This window comes from Pseudopipra pipra, chromosome 1, assembly GCF_036250125.1.
Source record: "Pseudopipra pipra isolate bDixPip1 chromosome 1, bDixPip1.hap1, whole genome shotgun sequence".
In the NCBI taxonomy this organism is placed as follows: domain Eukaryota; kingdom Metazoa; phylum Chordata; class Aves; order Passeriformes; family Pipridae; genus Pseudopipra; species Pseudopipra pipra.
In genome coordinates this window covers 144,964,439-144,987,517 of record NC_087549.1, presented here as the reverse complement: position 1 = coordinate 144,987,517, position 23,079 = coordinate 144,964,439, and the positions used below count along the sequence as shown (strand labels likewise).

The window sequence follows — 23,079 nt, the reverse complement described above, 5'->3', positions numbered from 1 at the left end:
CTGAGAGCTACAGCTTGTGGAAAACAGTTCCTGTGCTAGTCAAGCTCTGAAACTGCCTGACTCATCGAGTTCTTGAGGGGCAGAGAAAGAAACGCCCAGTTTCTTTGAAGGAATGGAGCGTAGGCCAGACGTCAAGATGAACTGGTCAGATAGGGGACTTATAGATATGCACAGATAGAGGCAGAGAAGCTTCAATAGCAGCCTCTAGAAACTTCACACCACCACAGCTGAGTACCTTCTCAGCAAGACTTTTACTGCAAGGCTTTTACTTTATTGCCTGTCCACATATTTGGATTTATAACTAGATTGCATAAAAGGCCTAGAAGTGACATTTCACATGCCTTGGGGGCAGGGCTCTTTCTGATTGTTTCTCAGCTGAAGTTCCAGTATTTCCATCTGGTTGGTTTGATTTTTCCTGTGAACAGGACAGATGGCCTATCATTTAGAGATACGATTATCAGCAGAAAATGTTCAAATGGACAGTTAATATTTTACAAGGGTGGTATCTTACAGTGTTTCCCTGCGCAGAGCTTCATTAAAGGAGTGTGGAAGTGGTTTAAGTGGAAGCCACTTGAAACCAGCAGAGTATCAAAAGTAAAAAAAAAAAAAAAAAAAAGTAAGAATGGTCGAGCTGCTGCATTTTCCTTTAACTACACAAAATATAACATCAGAACATTAGTATGAATTAACATTAGTATTAATGTTAATATTTTGCTATTCATCAATATATTACAAATCTAATGTTATCACAAGAACATTAACATAAATATGTACTCTCACAAAGGACTGGAATGTACACAGATTACTTTTTATTGACTTTACTTATCATTACTTTACAGATTACTTATTGCTGAGTCACTGTTTGGCATGAAAACACAGTAATTGGAGACTGAGCTTTGTAGAAATAAAGAGAATATCCTTTACCACATCAATTACTTGCTCATTTGATTGTTCCAGATAAAAAAAATCTGTAGTTTTTTCTTCTATGATTTTCCTAATGTAACCAAACAAGCTACACAAATCCATCAAAAATATAACTAGTAATATGGACATACAAACCAGCATTTCATAGGGAGACAACAGAGTTAACAAGCAGCTCTCCTGTGAGTGAAGCTCTTTTGGAATAGTTACTTCTACCCTGAGAGGCAGAGGTGGGTCTGTACATGACGAAAAATGGATGTGTGACACACACCAATGAGCAGGTGTACACAGTGGTGTTCAGGCTACACAGCAGAGGGAAACATAAAAAAAAAGTCCTTATAGATCATGGAGAAAAGAGATTCTTATTTTCCTAGTAATAGCTATTGAGAACTTCTATACAGGCACTTTAGAACCTGACAGTCAGAAACAACTACAGTTTCTGTCTTGCCCAGACAAACAAAGCACTTCACTGCAGCAAGGCTGGTGAGCACCAAGTGACAAGTTCTGGATAATGAGAGGCAAAGAAGGAGACACAAAGGATGACAGAGACAAACCCAAACATTTTCACAAAACAAACAAGGGAGAGACCTCCCAAGCCTTTAACCGAAGACACTTTCAGGATCAGGTGTTTTATGTCACCTGTCTCATCTTTCATCTCGCTCCCCTCCAGACTTGCTCTGTACTTTCAAAGCTCTTTGTGTTGAAAATAAAGCAGCCTGATTTCTGTAGTGCACCTCGCTGAAACCTCAGAACTTTTACTCCACCTCGCATAAACAGAAGAGTGCCTGAAGTGACATATAAATGCCTTTGAGACTTAATTTACACATCTCCTGAAGTCTGCTGACTATTTTCAAACACCACAAACAAGAGGAAAACTTTCCTGTCACCACTGGGAAGACTTTAATTTCACCTGAAAATCCAACCAGCTGCAAATCAGTGACAGACTTTTGCTGTCTATGAAGATAAAGGGAAATGCAACCTCCATCAAACTGGAGGAGAACATTTTAGTTCTCCTGCAAGTTAAACAAGAAGATGGTGAACCACAGGATGAAGTAAATTCTGAACAAACCTGGTATTTGACCCCTGCCTAGAATGCACAGACTCCTGAAACATGCTTGTCCTCGGTTTTCAGATTTGCCTAGGAATATTAAGGGCTTTTTCCCATACTTCATGTCCAACCTTCTTCTTTTTCATCTTCCTGTTCACTTGCTCTGATATGTAAGACTTCCAGTTCACCCATCTCAGCTATAGAGCTATCCTTTTTCCTCGTCTCCCTGGAGAATTCCTCTAGGAAGTCTGCTCCTGCCTCGGAGTCATAGCTCTCCAGAAAATATTTGTCTAAGTGATCCACTTAGGTGGAGAGCAAACAACCTGAATGTTATCTAAAATGGGAGGTAAATACCTCCCATTCTTAACTAATCTGCTGTTGTTCACTTGAATCTGCTCTCTTAAACGACCTGGTTCAGGGAAGAGGATTGGCTTCAGCTTGCTCCAGAGAAGACAGATGGCTTTGTAGTAAAAATGTAATACATGTATGCTAAATATATAAGTAGGATGTTGTATTTGCATTTAGGTTTGCTATCTCAAGTGTGATGGAAAGAGTGCTATGATGGACAGTTTCCAAATGTTTTTGTACAGCATAAGGTGAATGAATAACGATATAGGAAATGGCTCTTTTAGGAAGGAGTTATTAGAAGCATTCCTATAGGAAGAAGTAATGCTTGACCTCTTAAATCTTTTTGTTTGTTTGTTTTTCTTACTTTTGGTTTGAACTCTGGATAGGAGGCTTTGTTTTTTCCTGCTACTTTTACAGCTTTGGAAAATGTTAATTTGGGAGATTCAGCTGTTATTCAGAAGTACGTCTGGAAGGTGATGTCCAGGACAACCTAACTTTTCTCACTCAACTTATTACAATACTTATTACGAAGGCTTCTTAGCTGTTGAAGAGATGCTGACTGGTACTGCCCCTCCCGTTTCCTCAGGCTCCTGTATTCCTATCTTTGTCTCTTTTTTTAAAACAGGTAATTTGTGAAAAGCAGTCTTTTGTTCTGCTCTTTCTCCTGTACATTACAGAGTGCCTGCTATTCTTGCACTGCCACAACAAAACCAAACCAGTAGCAGAGCTGGAGTGACAACAGGCCACTCCTTGTTCTTTTCTCGTTGAAAAACCAAAGGCATCTGTACAGATGTAGGATACTTCCAGGCTATTTGGGATTTCCTGTTAATTTTCAGGTGAAGCACCCTCTGCCAAGGATAAAGTTATTTAAACCCCTGTCTTTGTTTAATTTAGTATTTTACATTTCTTCAGGAAAAAAATGGTCATCTCTGTATTATGCCCAGCTGCTAGAGAGAGAGCTGCTCCAGAGGACAACAAATTTGCCAAATGTTTTCCCAGGGAAATCTCAAACATGGGTCCTTGTGCTCTCACTGGACAGTTTTTTCCTTCACAGTTACAGCTAAAGCTGTTATGGTACAGTAGTGTTATATTAGGGCAAAGTAATTTTAGTAGGGATAATAAGGCTTGAAAAATATTTAGTTAGGAACTGAACAGCTGAGGACTTGAGTTGTGCCTTGGCTGAGATGGCTGAGCCACTGCAACTGCACCATCTGGAGAAAGAATTCAAAGCATCAAACGGTGGCATTTGGTCAGGCTGTGTTCAGGCTTCCTCCAGGCAACTCTGTTCTACCTCTTGTCCCTTTTCTTTTGCCTGTCTCTCTTCTTCAGTCTCCCTTCTTTTCCACTCCTTAAAGCCATTTAGCTATTCATTTTGCTCCCTTTTGGTGGCTTTGAAGAAGCGAATAGGATACAATTGTGGGAAGTGCTCAACCAGTTAGGCTGGTTATCTTGGAGAATGACCTCCAGTAATGAAAAATAAGCTAGTAAATAGGTAAATCACTATTTTTGTCGGTGTTTAATACAGCTTTAATTAAGACATGACTGCACAGAAGTGGATAGAAAGGAAAAAGAAGACAAAAAAGAACTGCTGGCAGACTTGTAGCTGGCAAGCACATGAAAAGAAAATTTAATATTTCCAGCCCTCACTGAGGCACATGTTCTTCTGGCCTTTTCACAGACCTCTTCTGAGGCAGCTAGATAATCTGCAGGAAGAGGAAAAATAATTAGGCAAAGGCCTCTTTTGACTTTCACTATCTGCTACGTTGAATAAGAATTTTAGGTGAAGGTTTTTTCTAAGTGTTAATCAGCAGAGGAATTAATCACATTTCAATTATGCGTTGTAGGCTTCAGAGCGAACAGCCTACTTGCAAATCATGGCTAGCTTTGATACACTGCTTCTGTCGTACCGTCTGCAGACACAGCAAAGACCAAAAGCAGTATTTCCCAGCCATTCTCTATTAAAAAATATGGAATTCCAGTGGTGTTTCACGGAAGTTTTACCCCCCAGTGTTACTGGATATACTAAAACAGTGTTAACAGTAAACAGTAAATCACAGAATCAACTAGGTTGGAAAAGACTGCTGAGATCAAGTCCAACCTATGAACCAACACCACCTTGTCAACTAGACCATGACACTGAGTGCCACATCCAGCCTCTTCTTAAACACCTCCAGGGACGGTGACTCCACTACCTCCCTGGGCAGCCCATTCCAGTGTCTGAGCACCCCTTCTGTAGAGAAATTCTTCCGAATATCCAACCTGAACCTCCCCTGGCGCAGCTTAAGACCGTGCTCTCTTGCCCTGTGGCTGGTTGCCTGGGAGAAGAGACTGACCCCCACCTGGCTATACCCTCCTTTCAGGGAGTTGTAGAGCGTAACACAGCGTTACCCCCGAGAGGCGACAGTCGGGATGAAACACAACTGAGCTGTTTAAACACCAGCACTGAGCTGACCCCGGGCTGACCTGGGTCAGCGGGGATGAGCCGCGGGGCGGCGGCGGGGCAGCTCCTGCCCGCTGCCATTCCCGATCCCGCGGGCTGCTCCCCCAGCGGGTGGCTCTCCCGGGCCCAGTGCCATTCCCTGTCCCGGGAGGCTCCCCCAGCCCCTGCCCGTCGCCATCGCGGCCCGGAGCGGGGGCCGCGCCGCTTCCGCCGGATGTCGCCTTGAGGGCTCCGCACCGGGGAGGCGCGTCCTGCCCGAGCGGCGTCGGGATCGTTGGTGTTGCTGCTGCTGCCGCCGCTGCCCCTCCCGCCCTTCTCCTCCTCCTCGCCGTCCTCATCCTCCCCGTCCTCCTGCTCCGCGCCACCCGCGGCCCTGCCCCTTCGCGCCCGCCGTGTCTGACCCGGCCGTGTCTGACAGGTGAGTGCGGGGACAGCGGGGCGCGGACCCTCCGCCATCTTCGCGGCCGCCCGAGGCGCCGAGGGGGCCCGGGGGTCCAGGCGCGGTCCGGGGGCAGCGGCGGTGCCTCCCCGGCGGTACCTGCGCGGTGCCGCTGCCGCCGCCCAGGCCCGCGGGGCTCCCCCCGCCGAGCACCCCCTGCCAGCCCGCCCCGCTCCGCTTCGGTTCCACGTGAAATGGCTCACACTGTATTCCTTGAACACCGAAATAACCGAAAACGAGCCCTTCCTCTTCTGCTCCCGGGTGTTGGGGTGTTTTAGCGCTCCCAGCCCAAGGCTGTAGGGATGGTTCCAGGTCTGCGGACGGCGGAGCCGAGGGTGGTGCTGAGGAGACTCGGCTCGCTAACTTTGTTCGTGTGCTGCTGCATATCCTAAGGACAAGCTCAGCCTAGTGCCTCGTTATCTTACAGATTGAGTTCAGAGCATCTGACACATGTACAGATGGAGTAAAGATGAAACGCCCAAATTCCCTGAAGTGGGGCACAGCTGAATGAGGAAGGGAAGCACCGTTTGTGGTGGGATGGGGTGGATCTGGCCTCCAGCAGTGGGAGAATGACCTAGCACTGTCCAAGATGGGTAAAAGTTGTCTGTAAAGAGCCATTTTCAGTATTTCTTTTTCTTAGCTAAGACCTATGAAAACAAGTTTGAGGGAAGAATTGATATGCTTAATGTATTTAAAGCTTGAGTAGATGTTAGGTTCCAGTTCCTTATGCAAAGACGAGGAAAACTTTTTCAAGTTAAGTGTTGATCTGTGATTCAAGGACATCTTGGTGTTTTTAAGAAAAGAGAAACTTCTACATGTGTTTTTATCCCTCTTGGTACATCTTCCAGCTTGTCAAATTTGTTTTGTTTTTGTGGCTTAAAGTGGGCTTTCTGTAACAGTAATTTCATGGAAGGTTTACTTAAAGAACTGGTGGAACAGCTTCTTTGAAGTGATTCAGTGTCATTGAGTACACCTTGAAATTATACAAATGTCAATTGTTCAGGCATTTTACAACATCACAGCAATATTTTCTCCTTAAGCAAATTTCTGAAACTGTTTTCCAAGCAAGCTTGCTGTTGGGGTTTCTTGATGGTTTTGAAAACGAGTTGGTAACCCCTAGAACCCACAAGTATGTTTTCTAATGAGTAGTTTGGCTTAGATAAGATCTTTGTGCGTGGTGTCAACTCTAACCTGTCTGGTAATAACTTTAAATGTAGCTTTATGTATTGCGGACTTGGGCAATTATTTTATGAAAAGGTGCCTGCACCAAACATTATAATTTAGGCAGAGGCCACTGTAATGTTGTTTGTTTTTTAATGCCAGTTGTTTATGTGTACGTTTGTCCCTAAATTAGGTTTATTATGTTAAATCTAAAGATTCTAAGATGAGACTGTCTCTTCAATGTAGACAGGCCCTTTCACCATCTATTTCTTAAATTTAGGATTTGTTTAAAGGATGCAGTCTTTAGTATGGACTGAGACACTTAAGTTTATTGGTACAGTCATGAGATAAATACTCTGAGTGTGGTGATAATGTCTTACAAGAAGAGCTTATTTTTATGAAATCCTGAAATTGCAAGCCAGAACTAGTGCATGCCAGGTAAGGAGTAATTAAGTGATATTGCATTTTATAAGTTCGAGGTGAGATTGGAATCATTTTATGTCATGGAATTTTAAGTCTTGGAGCTAAGACTAGTAGCTTGTCTTGTGAGGTGAAAGCCAGGGTGAGGGGCTTCTTCTGGAGACTACCTTTTCACACCTCTCTGGGGAGAGTTTATTGGTGCTCTCTGCCTGACCACTGAGGAATGGATAAGAATAAGGATGGTCCCCTTGCAAGCCAGAGTGATTTGTGTTTTCTCATCCTCAAGTAATACACACAGGCTATTTTTAGGCTGTCTTAGTGTTTCAAGAGGGTAGGACTGGGTACTCACAATGCTGTCACACAGACTGTTGGAAGGTTCTGTAGTTCTCTGTGCTAGGCCATATGAGGTAATGCTTCAAGAATGTGCTGTACAGAGATTATTTATTAGTGCTTCAGAACAGCTAAATGTGTTATAGTTAAAGTTACTTGGCTTTTGTTGAAGTCTCAAGCACTATAAGATTCTAATTTACTGGCAAGTAATATATTCCCAAATGAAGAGCAAAGATATTAGAGGTCACTCTGCCTCAATAAAACTATAATAGCAATTTATCTGGTACATCTCTAATAAGTACATAAATATTGAGTGTTTAGAGACTAGCACAATAAGATTCTGGCCTCTGAGTGTAGTGCTGTGGTTCCTTAAATAAATACCTGGTTAAACCACCTTTCCTCTTGAGCTTAAGATTCCTCACCCTCAGGTCTTGTATTTGCATACCCGTGTATGCATGTAGGCTACTTCTAGGCTGTTGGGGATTTGGTAATACATAAATGGGAGTTGAAATGTCTGTGAAACAGGTAAGGAAATAGAGTAGCCTTCAAACATATTTTAGGATTTAACCAGTAATTTAGCAGGATGTGATGCTGTCTGTTGAACTCTTCAATAAAGTCAGTGAGTCAATACCTATAAATAAAAAAGGCAGGATATGTACTCATAGGTAACTAATTAGTGTTGAATAAGATTATATCATACCCTGTACCATTTAAAGTATTTGAAACAGTGAGCATCCTCAGTGAGCATCATGGCACAGGTCTCAAAGGGAAGTTTTCAGGACATCAGCAATTTCACTGAATAGGTCTTAGTCTGATGATAATTAGTGGACTCAGGAAAATTTCTTCTGTATTCTAAAAAAAAGAAATAAAAAATGCAAGTTTGATAGTTATAGTTGTCTAATACTAGTTAATATAAGCTTGTATGGTGAGAGTACCATTTCTTACTTTAGTTGACTGTATGGCAGGCTAGGTCTGCATTTTGGTGTAATTACAGCATTTGCTGACATAGTTGAATTAGCAAGATCAAAGCTTGCTAGCAGCAAAACTGGGCTGGCTTACATGTTGATGTTGGTGTTAGAAGCTTGCTTAGGATAGTTACTTACTAATGTGTTAAAGCTTTTATTGTTGATTTCAGCTCTATAAAGTACTTACAATTCATTGGTTCAGCTTCTTTACTCTGTTTTCTGTTGAAAGGAGGTTGTCATCTTCAGTGGTGGATGTTTGCTTTCCCCTTTTACTTTTCGAGGAACCTCCAGTTTCATTTGAAAGAATGCTGCACTAAATTTAGAAAAAAAAATCAATAATGTAATGCTTGAGTGGATTCCACAAGGTTTGAGTACACTCATTAGTGGTTCCAGCATCATCTGTGATGATCTGGAATGGTTTTGTTTCCTAAATATTTACCTTTAGCCAAACAACTAGTTTTACAAAGCAGTCTGTTTAGCTTGATTTTTCTCAGGTGTGCTGTATTCTTGGGGATTGCATTGAATTAATGGCACTTGAATGTGCAGCATCACTGAAGGAAATTGTTCACCGAAGACCACAAAATGGAAGTTTTACTCCTTTAAATTTGATTTCTTTGCATATTAATAAAGATTGTAGTGGCGTATGTTGATACTTAATTTCCCTTAACTCATGAATAATGCTGTCAAACTGAGTTACATGTAATTAGGAACTTAATAACTGTAATCATTCTCCTCTTTCTCCTTTCCCTCTCCACTTTCTGGAAAAAACCCCAAACCAACCACCATGCCCGATGTTAATGGGCATCTTTGTATCATAAGGTTTTAATGCTGCACTAGACAATAATTACTATTACAAAAATGCCTTTGTGTTTTACGTAGTAAACAGTGAAATTTTCTTCTAAGCCATGTTTGAAAATGAGAGACATGAGGCTAAGAGATTTAAAAGCACACAGATACAATAAAATTGTATGGTTTTTTTTTTTTTTAATTTTGGCACAATCGTTTAAATAGTAAGTATTACTATTTCTAAACTCTAAACAAAATGGAGTAGGGAGATCTAGGGTAAGATGTTGCTGAAACTTCCTGATGCTTTCCCTTTACAGACTTGTGTGTTGTCTTGAATGAACAAAAAAGGAAATGCAATGCTGTGGCTGTTATGTCTGTGCTCTGACACATCTTAAAACACATTTTCTCCCCGGCTTCAGCAACATGCATACCCCAGGAATTCTTTCCTTTCAGCAGTTTGCCTGTTCTGTGTTCAAGAGCAGAAGTAAGCAAGTAGAATTAGTTGATTCCTGCAGTAAATTTTTAAGTCTGGTAAGGCCAGTGTGTGCACTTTTCGTTAGTGCCGTTTCTCTGTTGTAGCTGACTAAAACAGTAATTGGATACACATCTGCTCTTAGCTGTTGTTACTCTGAAGTATTTCCTGTGACTGAATACATGGTAACATCTGTTACAGAAAGGTAGGTGGCGGAACTTTAATTTAACACACTGTAACATATCTTGTGAGTTTAATTGAACAGCATGGTTGAAATACTGAAATATCTTTGCATTCAGCAAGTAGTAATCACCTGTGGTCTAGATGTTTTCCAGGACATCTTTTTCTCCCCTACTTGTGCTGATTGACTTTATAAGCAGGGTTCTCTCCAGACTTTGACAGATCATTGTGTGAGGAACACTATGCAAACGTAGCATTTTCCAAAATGATTGAGCAGAATAGCTCAAAATGTCTCATAAGCTCACTTTTTAATAATATAGTACTTGTGAACTGCCACCCTTAATGAATATAGTTTAGCAATAGTGAACACTCCCTCCCTCCCCTTTTTATTTCTCAGAAAGTACTTTTGTTCAGCTTTTTTTACTCTTGATTGCTAATTTTTCGCTTTTGTGAATTCAGCTTCGTTTGATTCAGGAAAGAAGATTCCAACAATTCTTGATGATTTTTCCATCCTATTTGTAGTATTACTAAGTAGAAAAGGAAAGTGAATTTAGTGAAATTTTCTTCGCAGGACCCATTTGGAACACTTAAAAGTCATGATTAACTACATCTGACTAATAATATACAATGAGTTGTTTTGAAGCACTTTTTTCTTATTTTGTTTGATTGAGATTTGGTGCTTAGACTTGAGCTGATGTTTTCCCTTGCCCCCCTTTCCTGTCGTCTGGCTGTTCTAACTACAAAAGTTTAAAGAAATTGAAAGACTGTGACTGGTTTGTATACTACTGACTGTTTTACTAATCAATATTTAATATGGTTTTCATAGGATATGTAACATGACACTGATATTCTGGACAGGTAATTTTCATTGTTTGAAAACCTTACATAATAAGGGGAATCAGGTAATTGCTAGAAATGAGCACCTTATTTTTTTTTTAGCATCATATTGCCAAGGATCTGTTTTGTGAAATCTACTCTTGAAAAACCTATAGCTTCTGACTGTTACAATTAGAGTCAAAATAGTTCCGAAATTGTCAAAGTGAAGTTAACATTTAAAGGGACACTGTCACTTTTTTTAAACTTACTTTACATCCTGGCTCTAAAAACCCTTAATTATTGCTCCCTTACCTAAAGTTTGTAAGGCTATTTGGTGGAATTCAGGACTATATTAAAGGTAGTGAAGCTGGTCCCCTTGGTGTCTCCTTCCCATCCTCTGTATGCACATGCTTGTGGCCTCTTTGGTTTCAGCTTTGCTGTGGCTGTGTGCACCCTCCTGCCGAGCCTGGGAACAGCGTGCATGCTTGCTCTCTCCAGAACGGTGCATGAGGGATGTGTCGTGCTGGTGCATGAGGAGAGGGCAGTCCCTGGCAGTGACACTGGCTGCAGGTGAAGTGCTGCTACCAAACAGAGACAGTGATGGAGGTGTGTCCTGCCTAAAATGTTCTGTTTGCTCACGAGCTGTGAAAGTAGAAACTGTTGTGTAGTTAATGTGAGAATTTCACTATGTGAAGATGTAATCTTGTGCATTTGACTGTGTCCCTTTAAATTCTGTGTGCTAAAATGTATAGCTGCCAAATCTGTACGTGCTGATGTTGAGTGGCATAGTTCATTCCTTGAGGGAAGGGACACCAGCCGGAGGGACCATGACAGGCTTGAGGAGTGGGCTGTGCGAGCGTCATGAAGTTCAACAGGACCAAGAGCAAGGTCCTGCACCTTGGACTGGGGCAATCCCCAATATCAGTGTAGGCTGGAGGGTGAATGGGTAGAGAACAGTCCAGCAGAGAGGGACCTGGGGATATGGGGGCATGAAAAATGGGACATGAGGCAGCAATGTGGGCTTGCAGCCCAGAAAGCCAGTCCTAGGCAATGGTACAGGAAAGATGTGGATCTGTTAGAACTGGTCCAGAGGAGAGCCACAAAAATTACCAGGGGGCTGGAATACCTTTCCTGTGAAGAAAAGCCAAGAGGGTTGGATTTTGTAGCCTGGAAAAGAGGATTTGCTGGGGAGACCTTATTGGAGTCTTTCAATACTTAAAGGGAGCTTCTAAGAAAGATGGAGAGAGACTTGTTACCAGGGCCTGTAGCGATAAAATAAGGGGTGATGGTAAATCTACTTAAAAGGAGGTAGATTTACATTAAATATAAGGAAGAATGTTTTATGGTGAGAGTGGTAAAACATGGGCACAGGTTGCCCAGAGAGGTGATGGATGCCCCATCCCTGGAAACATTCCAGATCAGGTTGAGCAACCTGATGCCAATGGAGATGTCCCTGCTTATTGCAGAGGAGTTGGACTGGATGGCCTTTAAAGGTCTCTTCCAACCCAAATAATTTTATGATTTTATGAAGCAATCCAGAAAAGGGTATTTCTTGATAAAATCCTTCAAAATGGAGTAGCTTGATAGAGAGGGCAAGTGGAAACTAACATAGTTAAAACAATCCCTGGTAAGGCATAACTCACATGAACATCTCTATGTATAATTGCAGTTCAGGAGCCGTATCTGGCAGGGATTAGAAATAGGCTTTTTTTCCCCCCCAGATCCTAAGTAAAATGCTATTAATGGGTTTATGGGATTATGTGTAGTTATGTGTATGTATAGATATAAAACTCTTAACAAATGTCTGCGTGTGCATGCAGAATTTAGTGCTTTAGGCCTTAAAAAGTAATCTTGAACATTGCAGAAAATGATAACTGAAAGCTCTTGAAAAAGAGGTTCCCAAGGCAGATAGGAAGGAGGGTGGAAGAGGGGAGAATATACACGTGTTTGGGATCTGATCCTATTTTGAAAAGAAATAGAAATGTGATGAGCACTGAAAACCTGTTCCTAATTCTTGACCATATGTCCATGAACAGGAAGATAGTTAGTGAAGCCCAGAAAATTGGCAGTAAATGTTTATGGGGTGAGCTTTTTTAACTTTGGTCCTATCTTTCTACAATAGAGGAGTCTAGCCACAGTGAATAAAGAAATCTAGGCAAATAAGAAACTGCCCGATGGTAGTTCTTTCTATTATTCTTTAATTTGTGAATAAAGCTAATTAGTTACTACTGATTAATCACACATAAAAAACTCTGATGGGATTAGGTGCAGTGGAGAACTGTGCAGAGTCCAGAGGAAAGGAACAAAATCATTTTAGTGCAGTACAGGTCACTGGTGCAACCTGAATTTTATTTTAGATTCACCGTGGAATTAGTGTCAGGTTCCTGTAATTCAGGTGTTCCAAAAGCTAATTAAAATATCAAGCTTTTTAATGAGGATGGATGGGCATCAAAACCTTAACTAAATCTAGTCTCATTTTGATATAAATTTCTATATCTGCATACATCTTAATATAAATTTTTATATCTTCATGCATTTTCATTTTGTGATGTACAACCCAAAGGAGATTTCAAGCTGTTTTTATTCGTGGTGCATACTGTCTTTTTAGTAAGGTATGCTTTTCCTTGGCTTTATGATCTGTTAAAAAGCAGAAAATACCATGTCAAAACCCCAAACTGGTTAATGCCTGGTCTTGTTAATAGTGATGGTGCTCATTCCTAGCGTGTTGGTGGATCTTAAACTGGAACTGGCCCTGGGTTTGGTTTAAATTTTCTCTGATCAACTTATTTGAAGGGAAGCTCAGTTGCCTTGTTAGCTTTGCCAACTCTGCTCTCCTATTTCTCTGCAGGCTGTTGCACCTATTTTAAGTTGTAATTATTGTTTCAGAAATCATTTATGCTGGAGAATGAATTTTTATTTTGTTCTCAGTTTGCATGATTGAAAAATTTTGAGTAATCAATCCTAAAACATTTGGAATGTTTAACAACTGGTACCTCATGAAACAAAAATTAATTTCTGTTGAATGTCAGGTTTAAATTAAAAAAAATTCTGTAATTAAATGTTTGTAAAAAATAAGATTTTGACAATAAAGAACATATTCTCCACGTTTATGCAATAAATGAAACATAATTTGATTTTTCTTAAACAGGGGACAGCAGTAGATCATGCATGGTAATACTGATTGGTGATACTGTCAGATGTTTTTAGGGATAATAAAATGCATATATTTGGCTTTAACAAGATGACAAAAATGAGCCACATCAACAGCAGCCTTTTAAGTCAGGTGCACTTTCACTGTTCTTGTAAGTTCGTGGGCACTTTCACTATCAAGAAAGTGAAACCGAGAGCTGCCAAAAATGGCAGAAAGTGGTTTTCAGAACTTCCATAATGAAAATGAATTTTTGCTTATAAGTAAACAAGGACGTCTGCTAAATTCTGTATAGTAACACTTAATGTCGAATAATACATTTTTAACCTGACAGTGTCCCTAAATTACCATGTCTATTTGCTTTCATTTTCCAGCTGGGTTTTAATTTTGCATGCATTTCAGTGAACTCTAGTATGCATATTGATTGTTTCCTGGAAGCATTTTGGGGCTCTCTCTGCTGGTGTTCTCCAAAATGAGCAAGGAAGTGGAATTTTTTTTCCTTTTGTGGAGTTTTGTTAGCTAACGAATAAGCAATGCAGAAGTGATTCCACTGTATTTATGAGTCTGCATATGGTTTTGAACTTAATGTTGTTTGAAGAATAAATGTAAGTAAGAGGGATCTCTTATTTTTGATGACAACCCAAACAACTCAAAAGTTTAGTAGAACTAAATATTTCTATTTTGAGAACAAAAAATTTGAACTGTGGTTGGTTTGGCAGAGCACTTTGTGATGTGTAATACTTGTCCTTAGTTTATCATAGGAGCCTCTGCGAAGCTGTTTTTTTGAAGTAATGCCAATAGAAAGTGGAAGTTGTGCATCTGCTCGCCAAGCAAAGCAAAAACGTAAATCACACAGTCTTTCCATCCGGAGAACCAACAGTTCTGAGCAGGAACGGGCAGGACTGCAGAGAGACATGTTGGAAGGGCAGGTAAGGTGATGCTGCTTGGGCAACTCTGTAACTTTAATGTGTGTTTTCTTTAATGTGTGGGGAGAAAATAAACAAACTTAAGTAATTAAATAGGTCCAGTAAAGCTGCAGGAACAGCAGATTTTGTTGCTTATAAGTGCTCGCTGTGTTCGGAGACCATTGGTGTGGATGTTGATGGTGTTTCAGGTTATGTTGAGAGTGAACCTTTTTATGGGCTTGTGTGTATTCTTCCATGAATACATAAAACCATAAAGCAATACAAAGAAACAGCCTGTTTACTTCACTGCAACCTTCTGCGCTCCCCCAAAAAGGTTCAAGATTGTTTCTTGATTTCCTAAGTTTGAATTTGGAATAATATGAATAAACCAAAATAATTCTTATGGCGACTCTAATAGGAAAAATATTATTTGGAATGCTGTTCTGCATTCCTTTCCATAAAGCAAACAAACACTGCCTGCTTGACAGAGGTGTGAGCTAACTCAGGTTTTTGTTTGGGTAGGGCTTTTTCTTTATTTATTTTTTATTTGTCTCAAATGAAGGTGTGCTCTTCTGTGTATTAAACTCAAGGGAAAGAACAGCACCCACTGCCTTCTGTAGCTTCTCTTAATCACGTCAGTCTATGTAGTGGGTGCAGTCTGGACTTGGAATGTTCCACCTAACAATTCTGAGATTAGGTAAGGCTTCTGCCAGAAGGGTGTGAAACAGTGATGGCAAAGATAAGCAAGTACCCCTTTGAAGACTATTTATTGTCAAGTTAACTACACAATGTTAATGTGGGCCTGGTAAAGATGATGCAAAACTCTATCAGAGAGATGGTTTAAAACACTAATAGTGTTTGCTGTGAGAAATCTCACTCTGGAGTCTGCAGATCCTCTGAAGGGAAAATGGAGTGTCTTCTCAGTGACTCTTTTTAGTTGAATCTATTATTCAGTAAATCATAGCATTATTTTTCTGGGAACTAACAGAGCCCAAGTTGTTACTTCCAGTCATATGGAGGTTTGAGAATGCAAGTACTTGGATAGAAAACTGTTTATGCATTTGGGACCTATGGCAACCTTACTTCAGGAAAGGAATGAATGGCAGCTGAGAGGTCAAGACATGCTGTCGCTTCTGCCTAGTACACTAAAATTTTAAGCTATTTTAGTATTTCTTAGCAAACTCTAAGTGATACATAAATGTTTTAAATGTTTTATCTGCCATCTTTAATTTCATTGACCTTGAACAGCCAGTGGCAGATTCTAACAAGTAGAGTATTAATGACCCTTCACAGTGGAGCTGTAAACTGCATGAGATCTAGCTAAGTGCTTTTGCAGATAAACAGATAACATTATTATATGCTATTTTAATAAGCTAATTTAAATAATGCCAACTTTAAAGAGAATAAAGGAAGTGGATGCATTTGACTATGCTGGTTATTTCATTACAAGTTTAGATTTGCTTATGCTTTCAGATTTTGAGAATAGGACTGAAAACCTTTTCTACATCTCCTTTTTGGTTTCCAAAGTTGTAGGATAAGTTAGTTTCTTTCATAACCTTGATGTATGAAATTATTGGGTTGTTGAATTAGAAACAATTCCTCTAACTTAAGTGTTTCTCTTAATAGCGTTTCATTTCTTTAGTATTTAAACAATTTTGTTTCAAGTTGGTTTTAATTTGGGTATGTTTTTTATTCTCATTGTCTATAAATGTGTGAACAAAAGTACCCTCTCAAGGGCGAGGCAGATGAAGATGCAGAAAGGAATGACCTGGGGGGCATAAGGAGCATGGTACCACTTCTTTCAGCCCAGTGCCACGGCTTAAACCAGCTGCAAAACTGGTGTAAAACTGAATTGTGCACAAAGCAAGTGTCTTCTGTGCCATGGCTGTTAGTGGTTTCTGTTCAGAAATAACTTATAAAATCGGGATCATGAAAGGCCTTTCTGGCTGTTCCTGAGGACAGTTACCTGGGCTATGGAGAAAGGTATGGGCGGGATGGAATTCCAGAGGGTCCACTGCCGCTCTCTGGTGACTGGAATGCGCACGCGTTCCAATTCACTCACACAGGATTGGAACCAATTCCATTTGATTTGGAATTGCTGGAACATTGAAGAACAAAACAAACTATAATCATCCTTGAGCTTGCATTGAATCATGAAGCTCTCTTGAAATTGGATGATTTCCTCTGCCAACACTGGTACTCCCATTCTAGTAATGCTTCTTCTGGACTTCTGGACTTAAAAGAGTAGTTTGGGCTGTGGCAGAAACTGACTCAGTTTTCTTTTTTTTGCTCATAGCTGATGATTTCAAGAGTTCGAAATTACATACTTTTGCTCTCTAGCAAGTAGATGGGCACATTCCCTGCATATTTGATAGATGACCATTGATATATTGATAATATATAATGCCATATTAAATTCACTTTTAAATTCTTTAACTTACTTCCTTACATATGTATTTCTTGGTTTTTGAATACAGCTGTATTATTTACAGGTTTGTCCAGTAAAAAGCTGTTGTCTTACTTAATTTGGAGATAATGGGTTAGATTGCTACAAAGGAGAAATTGAGCTTTTTCACTGTCAGGGTGAGGCTCGGTAAAGCCTGAAACAAGCTTATAGCTGGGTACCTGGGTAAATAATAAGTGCAGTAAGATAACTTCTGTATTATGATCTACAGGCAAATGAAGAATAGAACAGGTTTAGTAGAATTTTTTTACATGGTGAGCTCAGATCATCTAAATCCTGGGTTTTTTTTAGTTTTTATTATGTACTTGTTTTTTGTACCTTGGAATTGCTGTGCTGTTATGCTGAAGAAAACAAATAAGCCCTGTTCTGTGAATGTGCTTCAAAATACTTTCTGTGAAGAAGAGATGCTTGAGTAATATCTGGAGAGGGAAGGATTAGAAATTGCAGTTTTCTTCACACTTGGCTATGGTTAGGGACAAAAGTAGGTAAATGTTAAAAATGCATTTGAAAGGTTAGTTTGTCTCAAGCTTTGGTGTGTTGTGTTGACAACTTCCTAACTTACTGCATAGTCAACTTCTGAATTACTTTGCTAATCAAAGGTATTTTTTCTTCTTGAACTGGAAACACAGTATATTGACAGTATATTGAATCTTTTCTTCCACCTTTTATTTTTTTAAATGAAATGTACATGTATCTTGGTTTTGTAATTTTTCTCTAGGTAAAAATCCCCAAAACCTATGGGTGATTTGAATTCTGTCCCTTGAAAGAGAAAAAAATATGTAAACTGAATAATCCTATGATGCACAGAGATTTTTGTTTTGTATTCTACTCTAGCAGTAGTTCTAATTTCTTGCTGGGACATGGAGAGAACTGTTAAAATCAGTTTAAGATTGAAGAGCAATTTATATAAAATATCTGTAAAGAAAATTATAAACCCCAATATTTTGCCTCCTAGGATTCTAAGCTGCCATCTTCTGTCCGGAATACACTCCTTGAACTTTTTGGGCAAATAGAACGGGAATTTGAAAACCTGTATATTGAAAATTTGGAATGTGAGTATCTATTTTTTCTGGCAACTTATGGATTGTTTGGATTTAAGACATAGTAGCACTAATTAAAGCTTTACCTTGTGTATTATAGTGCAATTAGCGTTGCTTTTCTGTGGGGAGTTTAAGAATTGTTTTGAACTTGTAGCTGAAGATGGAGTTTGTACCTTTTCAGAAAAATCGCTTTCTTAGTCCTTGGCACAAGCAGAGAGAACTGATGTGTGTCATCCCTCTTGACTCTTGGGCAAAGCCAGCAAAGGGTCTCTCTCCTTGTCATTGTAGGCTCTGGTGGACACCATGTTAACGTGGCAGAAACTCCATTGCCTTTGAAGTTTGTGGCTTTGTTCTATGCTTACAGGTTAATGATGTGATATATTAGTAAATAAAATTGGAAAGGCGACTTGCTGGAAAAAGTGTATACTGGGGTGGGTTTGTATCATCCTGCTTATACATTGCATAACCAGCTCCTGCAGCTGTTCATGAGTTTTGAAGTCGAGCACTCAGATAAAAACTCCAGGTGTTATTTGTTTAATGACAGTGCAGTTGTCTGATAATGTAGGTGATCCAGGGTGATGTAAGAGGATCCAAATTTAAGTAACACAAGCCTGTACAGTAATACAGTAAAGCCTCTGCTCAATTTCCCTTGCTGGATTTTGGAAACTGTGTTGCATAGCTTGGCTTCTGAATTGTGGAATCTGTCTGATTTGGCTCCAAGTCAATTTTTTTTTCCACACCTAATCTGTTCCCACAGTTAAACCAAACACTTGTGTTAAAAAAAGAAAAAAGACCATTCTTGCCTGCTTTTTCAAAATGTGCTGGTTTTTTATTCTCTTAAAACCTGAGATTGTGTTGGTTAAAGGCTATTATCAAAAGTACACATTTTTTAGTGGCAATCTGCACAATTGAGTTCTCAGCCCCCTGCTGAGAAGTTGCCTGGTAGCAAGAAAAGTAGGGTTTCCTTGCCCAACTTTCAGAAATGCTTGTCAGAAAACAAGTGGTGGATTTGTAGCCCCCAGAGTATGATTATTTTTTTTCTATTCCATTTCTGTTTCTTCATCTTCTTTCTCTGCCTCACAGTTCTAATTCACTCCTGGCCTTTGTGATCTTTTTATACCCCTCTGACAATTTCTAAAATTTTCTCTTCTCATATTCAATCTGTTATTTTTTGTTCAACTAACAGTGGACAGGCGTTCGGGGGGATGCTATTTGGTGATGAATAAAACCTTTGTGGAGAAAGGAATACTCATTCTGTGGCTGAAATATTTATGATGCTGCAAGTTTTCTTCTGTTGGATTTAATTCAATACAGATGTGCCATGCATTTCACAGAAGCTGTTTTGTTAATCCTTAGCCTCATTTATTAGTGAGAGTAATTAGAAGCCACCCATACTTTCCTTGGAATCTGGGTCAAGGTTGATCTCTGGAAAGTTCAGCATGGGTCTTGGTTTGTCTTGGTGAGACCTGCTTTTATAAAATCGCAGTTGATCTCTTTTCCTTTCCTTATCATAAAATAGATTACTTACTAACCATAACAATTCTTAAATAGTATGTTAATGATGTTGTTAATGATACTCAAATTTTAGTAATAATGTGAATTTTTGGTTCTGTTAGTGCGTAGAGAGATCGATACACTGAATGAGCGTTTAGCAGGTGAAGGACAGACAATTGATGGAGCTGAACTGAGCAAAGGACAGCTGAAAACAAAAGGTAAGAGAGCCACAAAGAATCCTAAACCACTGTTTTAAACTTCACTTTTTGTACTTTGCTGGCCAAGACTTAAAATGTTATTGAAGGGAATTAATACCAGTTACTTAAACAAGCTAATGCTGTATTTGAAATATCTGCCTTTGAATTTATTTGTCTCAACAGCCAGTCATAGTACCAGTCAGCTTTCTCAGAAATTAAAGACAACTTACAAGGCATCTACTAGCAAGGTATGAGACAAATTAAATCTCTACTCATCAGTGTGTACTTGTGAGACTAACATGACTGTCTTTAAGTTGTAAATTGTGGTTTCTTTAAGCTGAGTAGTGCTGGTGTGTAAGTAAACCTGCCTCGTAAGGAACCATATCTTTATCTTGGGTTCATTCATACCCATTACTTCAACGATATTATATGGCATTTTTACAATAATTGCTTGCCTCTTTTCAAGAAGGAATGTTGGAGGGGAGAGAGTGTGCATAAGTGTGTATGTGGGATTACTGTTTTGTAAAGAGAACTAAAATAAATACTTCAGTGGGTATTGACTGAACAATGCTGTTTCCCAAAATGGACTGTGCTCCAAACTCACTGGGGTAGTGGATCACAACTTTTCTCTTCAGTCCATCCTTTATACTGCTACCATATAGGGGATTGGATTTTTTTTGTGTGTGTGTTTTTTTGGTTTGGTTGTTTTTTGCCCCGGGGGAAATTAGAAGAGACTTAAGTTTCACAAACCACTTGTTTTGTATAATTGCACACAATTACATTTTTCTCATTGCCAACCTATAAAGAATTTAGTTTTTTTCTACAAAGAACTTTCACTATTTGCTTATTCTTATGAGAAGGCTGATCCTTGACTGCTTTAATATTGGTAAAAAATACTAGGACTAAAACAATCTGTTCATTTTCTTTGGGAAATGCTGAGGTAAACATTCTTAATTTGAGTCCTTCATGTGAAATTTCCATACTGGAATACTTTTCATCCCTTAGTTAAGAGTCTGAATATTATATTGCCAAAACTCATATCAAAGGATGCTTTTAGCAGCAAGAGTTGTCCAGTAGTGTCCAAATTCTGAAGAAACAGAGTAGAATTAGTGCTTGGTACTCTTAAAACCAATTTTTTTTGTGTGTGTTAATGGGCAAGATTCTGTAACTTAACTGCAGTTGTTTGTAGATGCAGGAATCCCTTATGTGAAATTCATATTTTGATGTTAACAAGATGTTATGTTTGTTAACAATCTCTGGCTATGACAGTTGCTAAACATCAGGAAAGCATCAACTGTTTATGCATCAACTGTTTATGCAGAATCCTAAAATAAACTGAAATGATGTAACTTGCTCCATCTAAACTAAATTCCAGGATCTCTGATTCTTTTTAATCAAGAAAAAGATTCTTAAAAGAAGGTATTTCTTCACCCAATAATTGAAAGTAATAAAACTTTTTGGACTATATAGTTTTTGTTGTTACTGCTTAGTGTTGTTCCACAGGAAATTCCATTCATCAGTCACAGTGTAAGCTGCTGGACTGGTCCTGAGTTGACCAAGTTTTCATTCTTATTTCTAGTGTGTCCTGTCTGCATAAGAAACATTTTTACTTTGTTTGCAGTTTGTTTACAAATTGTTTCAATTTGTATTTAGTTTTCACTTGTTTACATAGTAAACAATTGTTTCCTTATTAAAAAATCTCTGTGTAGAAGGAAGCACATGAAACTGTGTGAATTTAAGAAAGAGGACAAAGGTAAAAGACACTCAGGATATGGTTGCCCACTTATTTTTGTATGATAATCCAAGATCTGCTGAGGTTAGTTAAAAAATTTCCTGCAGTACAGAGACCTCTTTTTTAGCAAGTTGCATGTTATTTAAATATTTCTTTTCCTGACTTGGAAAATTGTTTATGTATGGTTAACAAAGCAGGAAGTAATCCAGGCCCTGCCTAGTTTATCCAGTTACTGCTATGTGAAGTGAGGAACAGCAAAAACAGAAAGAAAAAAAAGGTGTAGAAAAAGTATGTGATGAATTAGTATCTGTATTAGGATATTTACTGTTGTTTAGTGTTCTTGAACTCTTGTCTTCTGTATGTTCATTCAAAACTTCTAGTACTCCAAAAGGAATTTTACGTCCTTGACATTAAATGATCAGTGAAACCCCTGTCCAGTACTTCTGGAAAATCTGTGCTTGTTGATGAGTAGGGGATAGTTTCTCCTAGAAAACTTTAGCATGAGGGTTTGACTCCACATTAGAAAGACAGAATGCAAGCATAGTTTGAGTGTGGGGTTCAGAGCTGGAAAACTTCAAGTTTGGAGTTTGACCTGAATGCTATATTAGTCCTTTACTGTTAATACTTAATTCAGCTGCTCCACTTCTCATACATAAGTCCCTTTAGTTTAAGGACTATATTCAATGCGAAAGTTGCATCTGTAGAATTGTTCAAAACTTGTGAAATTCTGCAGCGTTGCCGAACTAATAATCTTTATCATTAACCCATTTTCCTTTTAATGCTTCCTTAATGACTGTTCCTTCTTCTGCTGTGAAACCAGAATGCATATTAGCTGTTAATTTGGAATTCAAATAGGGCATTATCATTTCATCATTGGAGAGCTGACTTGCTCAGGATTTGGAATGCTCTTGCAGATTTTCTTTTAGCTTTAAAAACCTTTTTTGAAGTAATTTGCTCTAATGACATACTTAAGACCTTCTATTTTAATACCAAAACCTTAATGGGATTTTAACCTTGGTTTATTGTAACTGAAATGTAGACTTAATTAACTTCCTAACTTTTACTAAGCTGTAGATAAGTCTTAATGTGATTTGTGTTGAAGTATTTAAAGGTTTTGATTTAGCTGGTCAGATAAATACCTGCCCATAATTGCATGCCCAGGAAAACACTGATAAATGGAAGTTGTCCTTTTGTTCCAGTTTAACAAAGCTTTTCGGGTAGTTTTTCTCAAAGAACAGTTATGAGATTGAAGACTTGTGGGTTAAAAATAGGGTATTTGTAATGGTGTTCTTACTTTTAAGTCATCTTTCACGACTTTTGGTTTCAGTTGTCTCTGGAAGTGTTCCAGTTTGTTGTTTGTTTGTTTGTTTGTTTGTTTCCCCTAAGTATTGCATTCCACTTTATCTGCAAATATAGAATTTCTGAAATTTGGTTCCTTTCTGTAGATACTGAGTGTTTTCAGCCTTCCTGTACTGTAGCGCTTTGTAGTTTTACCATTTTACTAGACTTGTCTTCCTTTCATTTGGTATTACTTATGCACATACTAATTTGGATTTAATGAGTCTTCTCTGCTTTTCTCTTAATAGCTTGTCTTTGAGGAGGGAGTGTGCTTATCAAATGTTTAGATGAGTTTGACATATATTTTTAAAATAAGTTTTATTACACAAATAAACAGGCATATGCTCTCAGTTAATGTTTGATTTGATTAGCTTCATGCAGTTTTAAAGAAAAACAGCAGTGAGTGTTCTGGATTTTACTAGAATTAAGTAATAA

The 23,079-nt window shown here is 38.9% G+C and overlaps 2 protein-coding genes across 4 annotated transcripts in view; one reads left to right on the top strand and one right to left on the bottom strand.

The window, feature by feature from the left end:
• Window positions 1-787: 787 nt before the first annotated feature.
• On the bottom strand, window positions 788-5,821 carry LOC135403567 (uncharacterized). 2 transcript variants are annotated; one of them, XM_064637709.1, is made up of 2 exons: window positions 4,706-5,821; window positions 788-4,020 (listed from the first exon to the last, which is right to left on the bottom strand). In XM_064637709.1, exons 1-2 carry the CDS (start codon window positions 5,211-5,213, stop codon window positions 3,845-3,847), a joined length of 684 nt encoding a protein of 227 aa, XP_064493779.1. In that variant the 5' UTR covers window positions 5,214-5,821; the 3' UTR covers window positions 788-3,844. The 2 variants fall into 2 exon arrangements, with proteins under 2 accessions (XP_064493779.1, XP_064493783.1); XM_064637713.1 differs by having other exon boundaries at window positions 4,781-5,821.
• Window positions 5,048-23,079, top strand: part of WDR37 (WD repeat domain 37) — a 44,154-nt gene continuing 26,122 nt past the window's right edge. Inside the window, exons 1-6 of one of the 2 annotated variants that reach the window (XM_064637641.1) lie at window positions 5,048-5,175; window positions 10,337-10,368; window positions 14,226-14,403; window positions 17,799-17,895; window positions 19,500-19,595; window positions 19,758-19,822. In XM_064637641.1, coding sequence (XP_064493711.1) covers window positions 14,266-14,403; window positions 17,799-17,895; window positions 19,500-19,595; window positions 19,758-19,822 — 396 coding nt within the window. In that variant the 5' untranslated portion in view covers window positions 5,048-5,175; window positions 10,337-10,368; window positions 14,226-14,265. The remainder of the gene's footprint in view (window positions 5,176-10,336; window positions 10,369-14,225; window positions 14,404-17,798; window positions 17,896-19,499; window positions 19,596-19,757; window positions 19,823-23,079) is intronic. The other variant, XM_064637650.1, reaches the window with a different exon arrangement.

What these genes read in the sequence shown, in the direction of transcription:
- LOC135403567 (XM_064637709.1), bottom strand. Translation starts at nt 5,213, where the DNA reads ATGGCGGAGGGTCCGCGCCCCGCTGTCCCCGCACTCACCTGTCAGACA. An exon ending in CCGACTGTCGCCTCTCGGGG is followed by an intron (nt 4,021 to 4,705) that starts GTAACGCTGTGT and finishes CTCTTCCTGCAG; the next exon opens with ATTATCTAGCTGCCTCAGAA.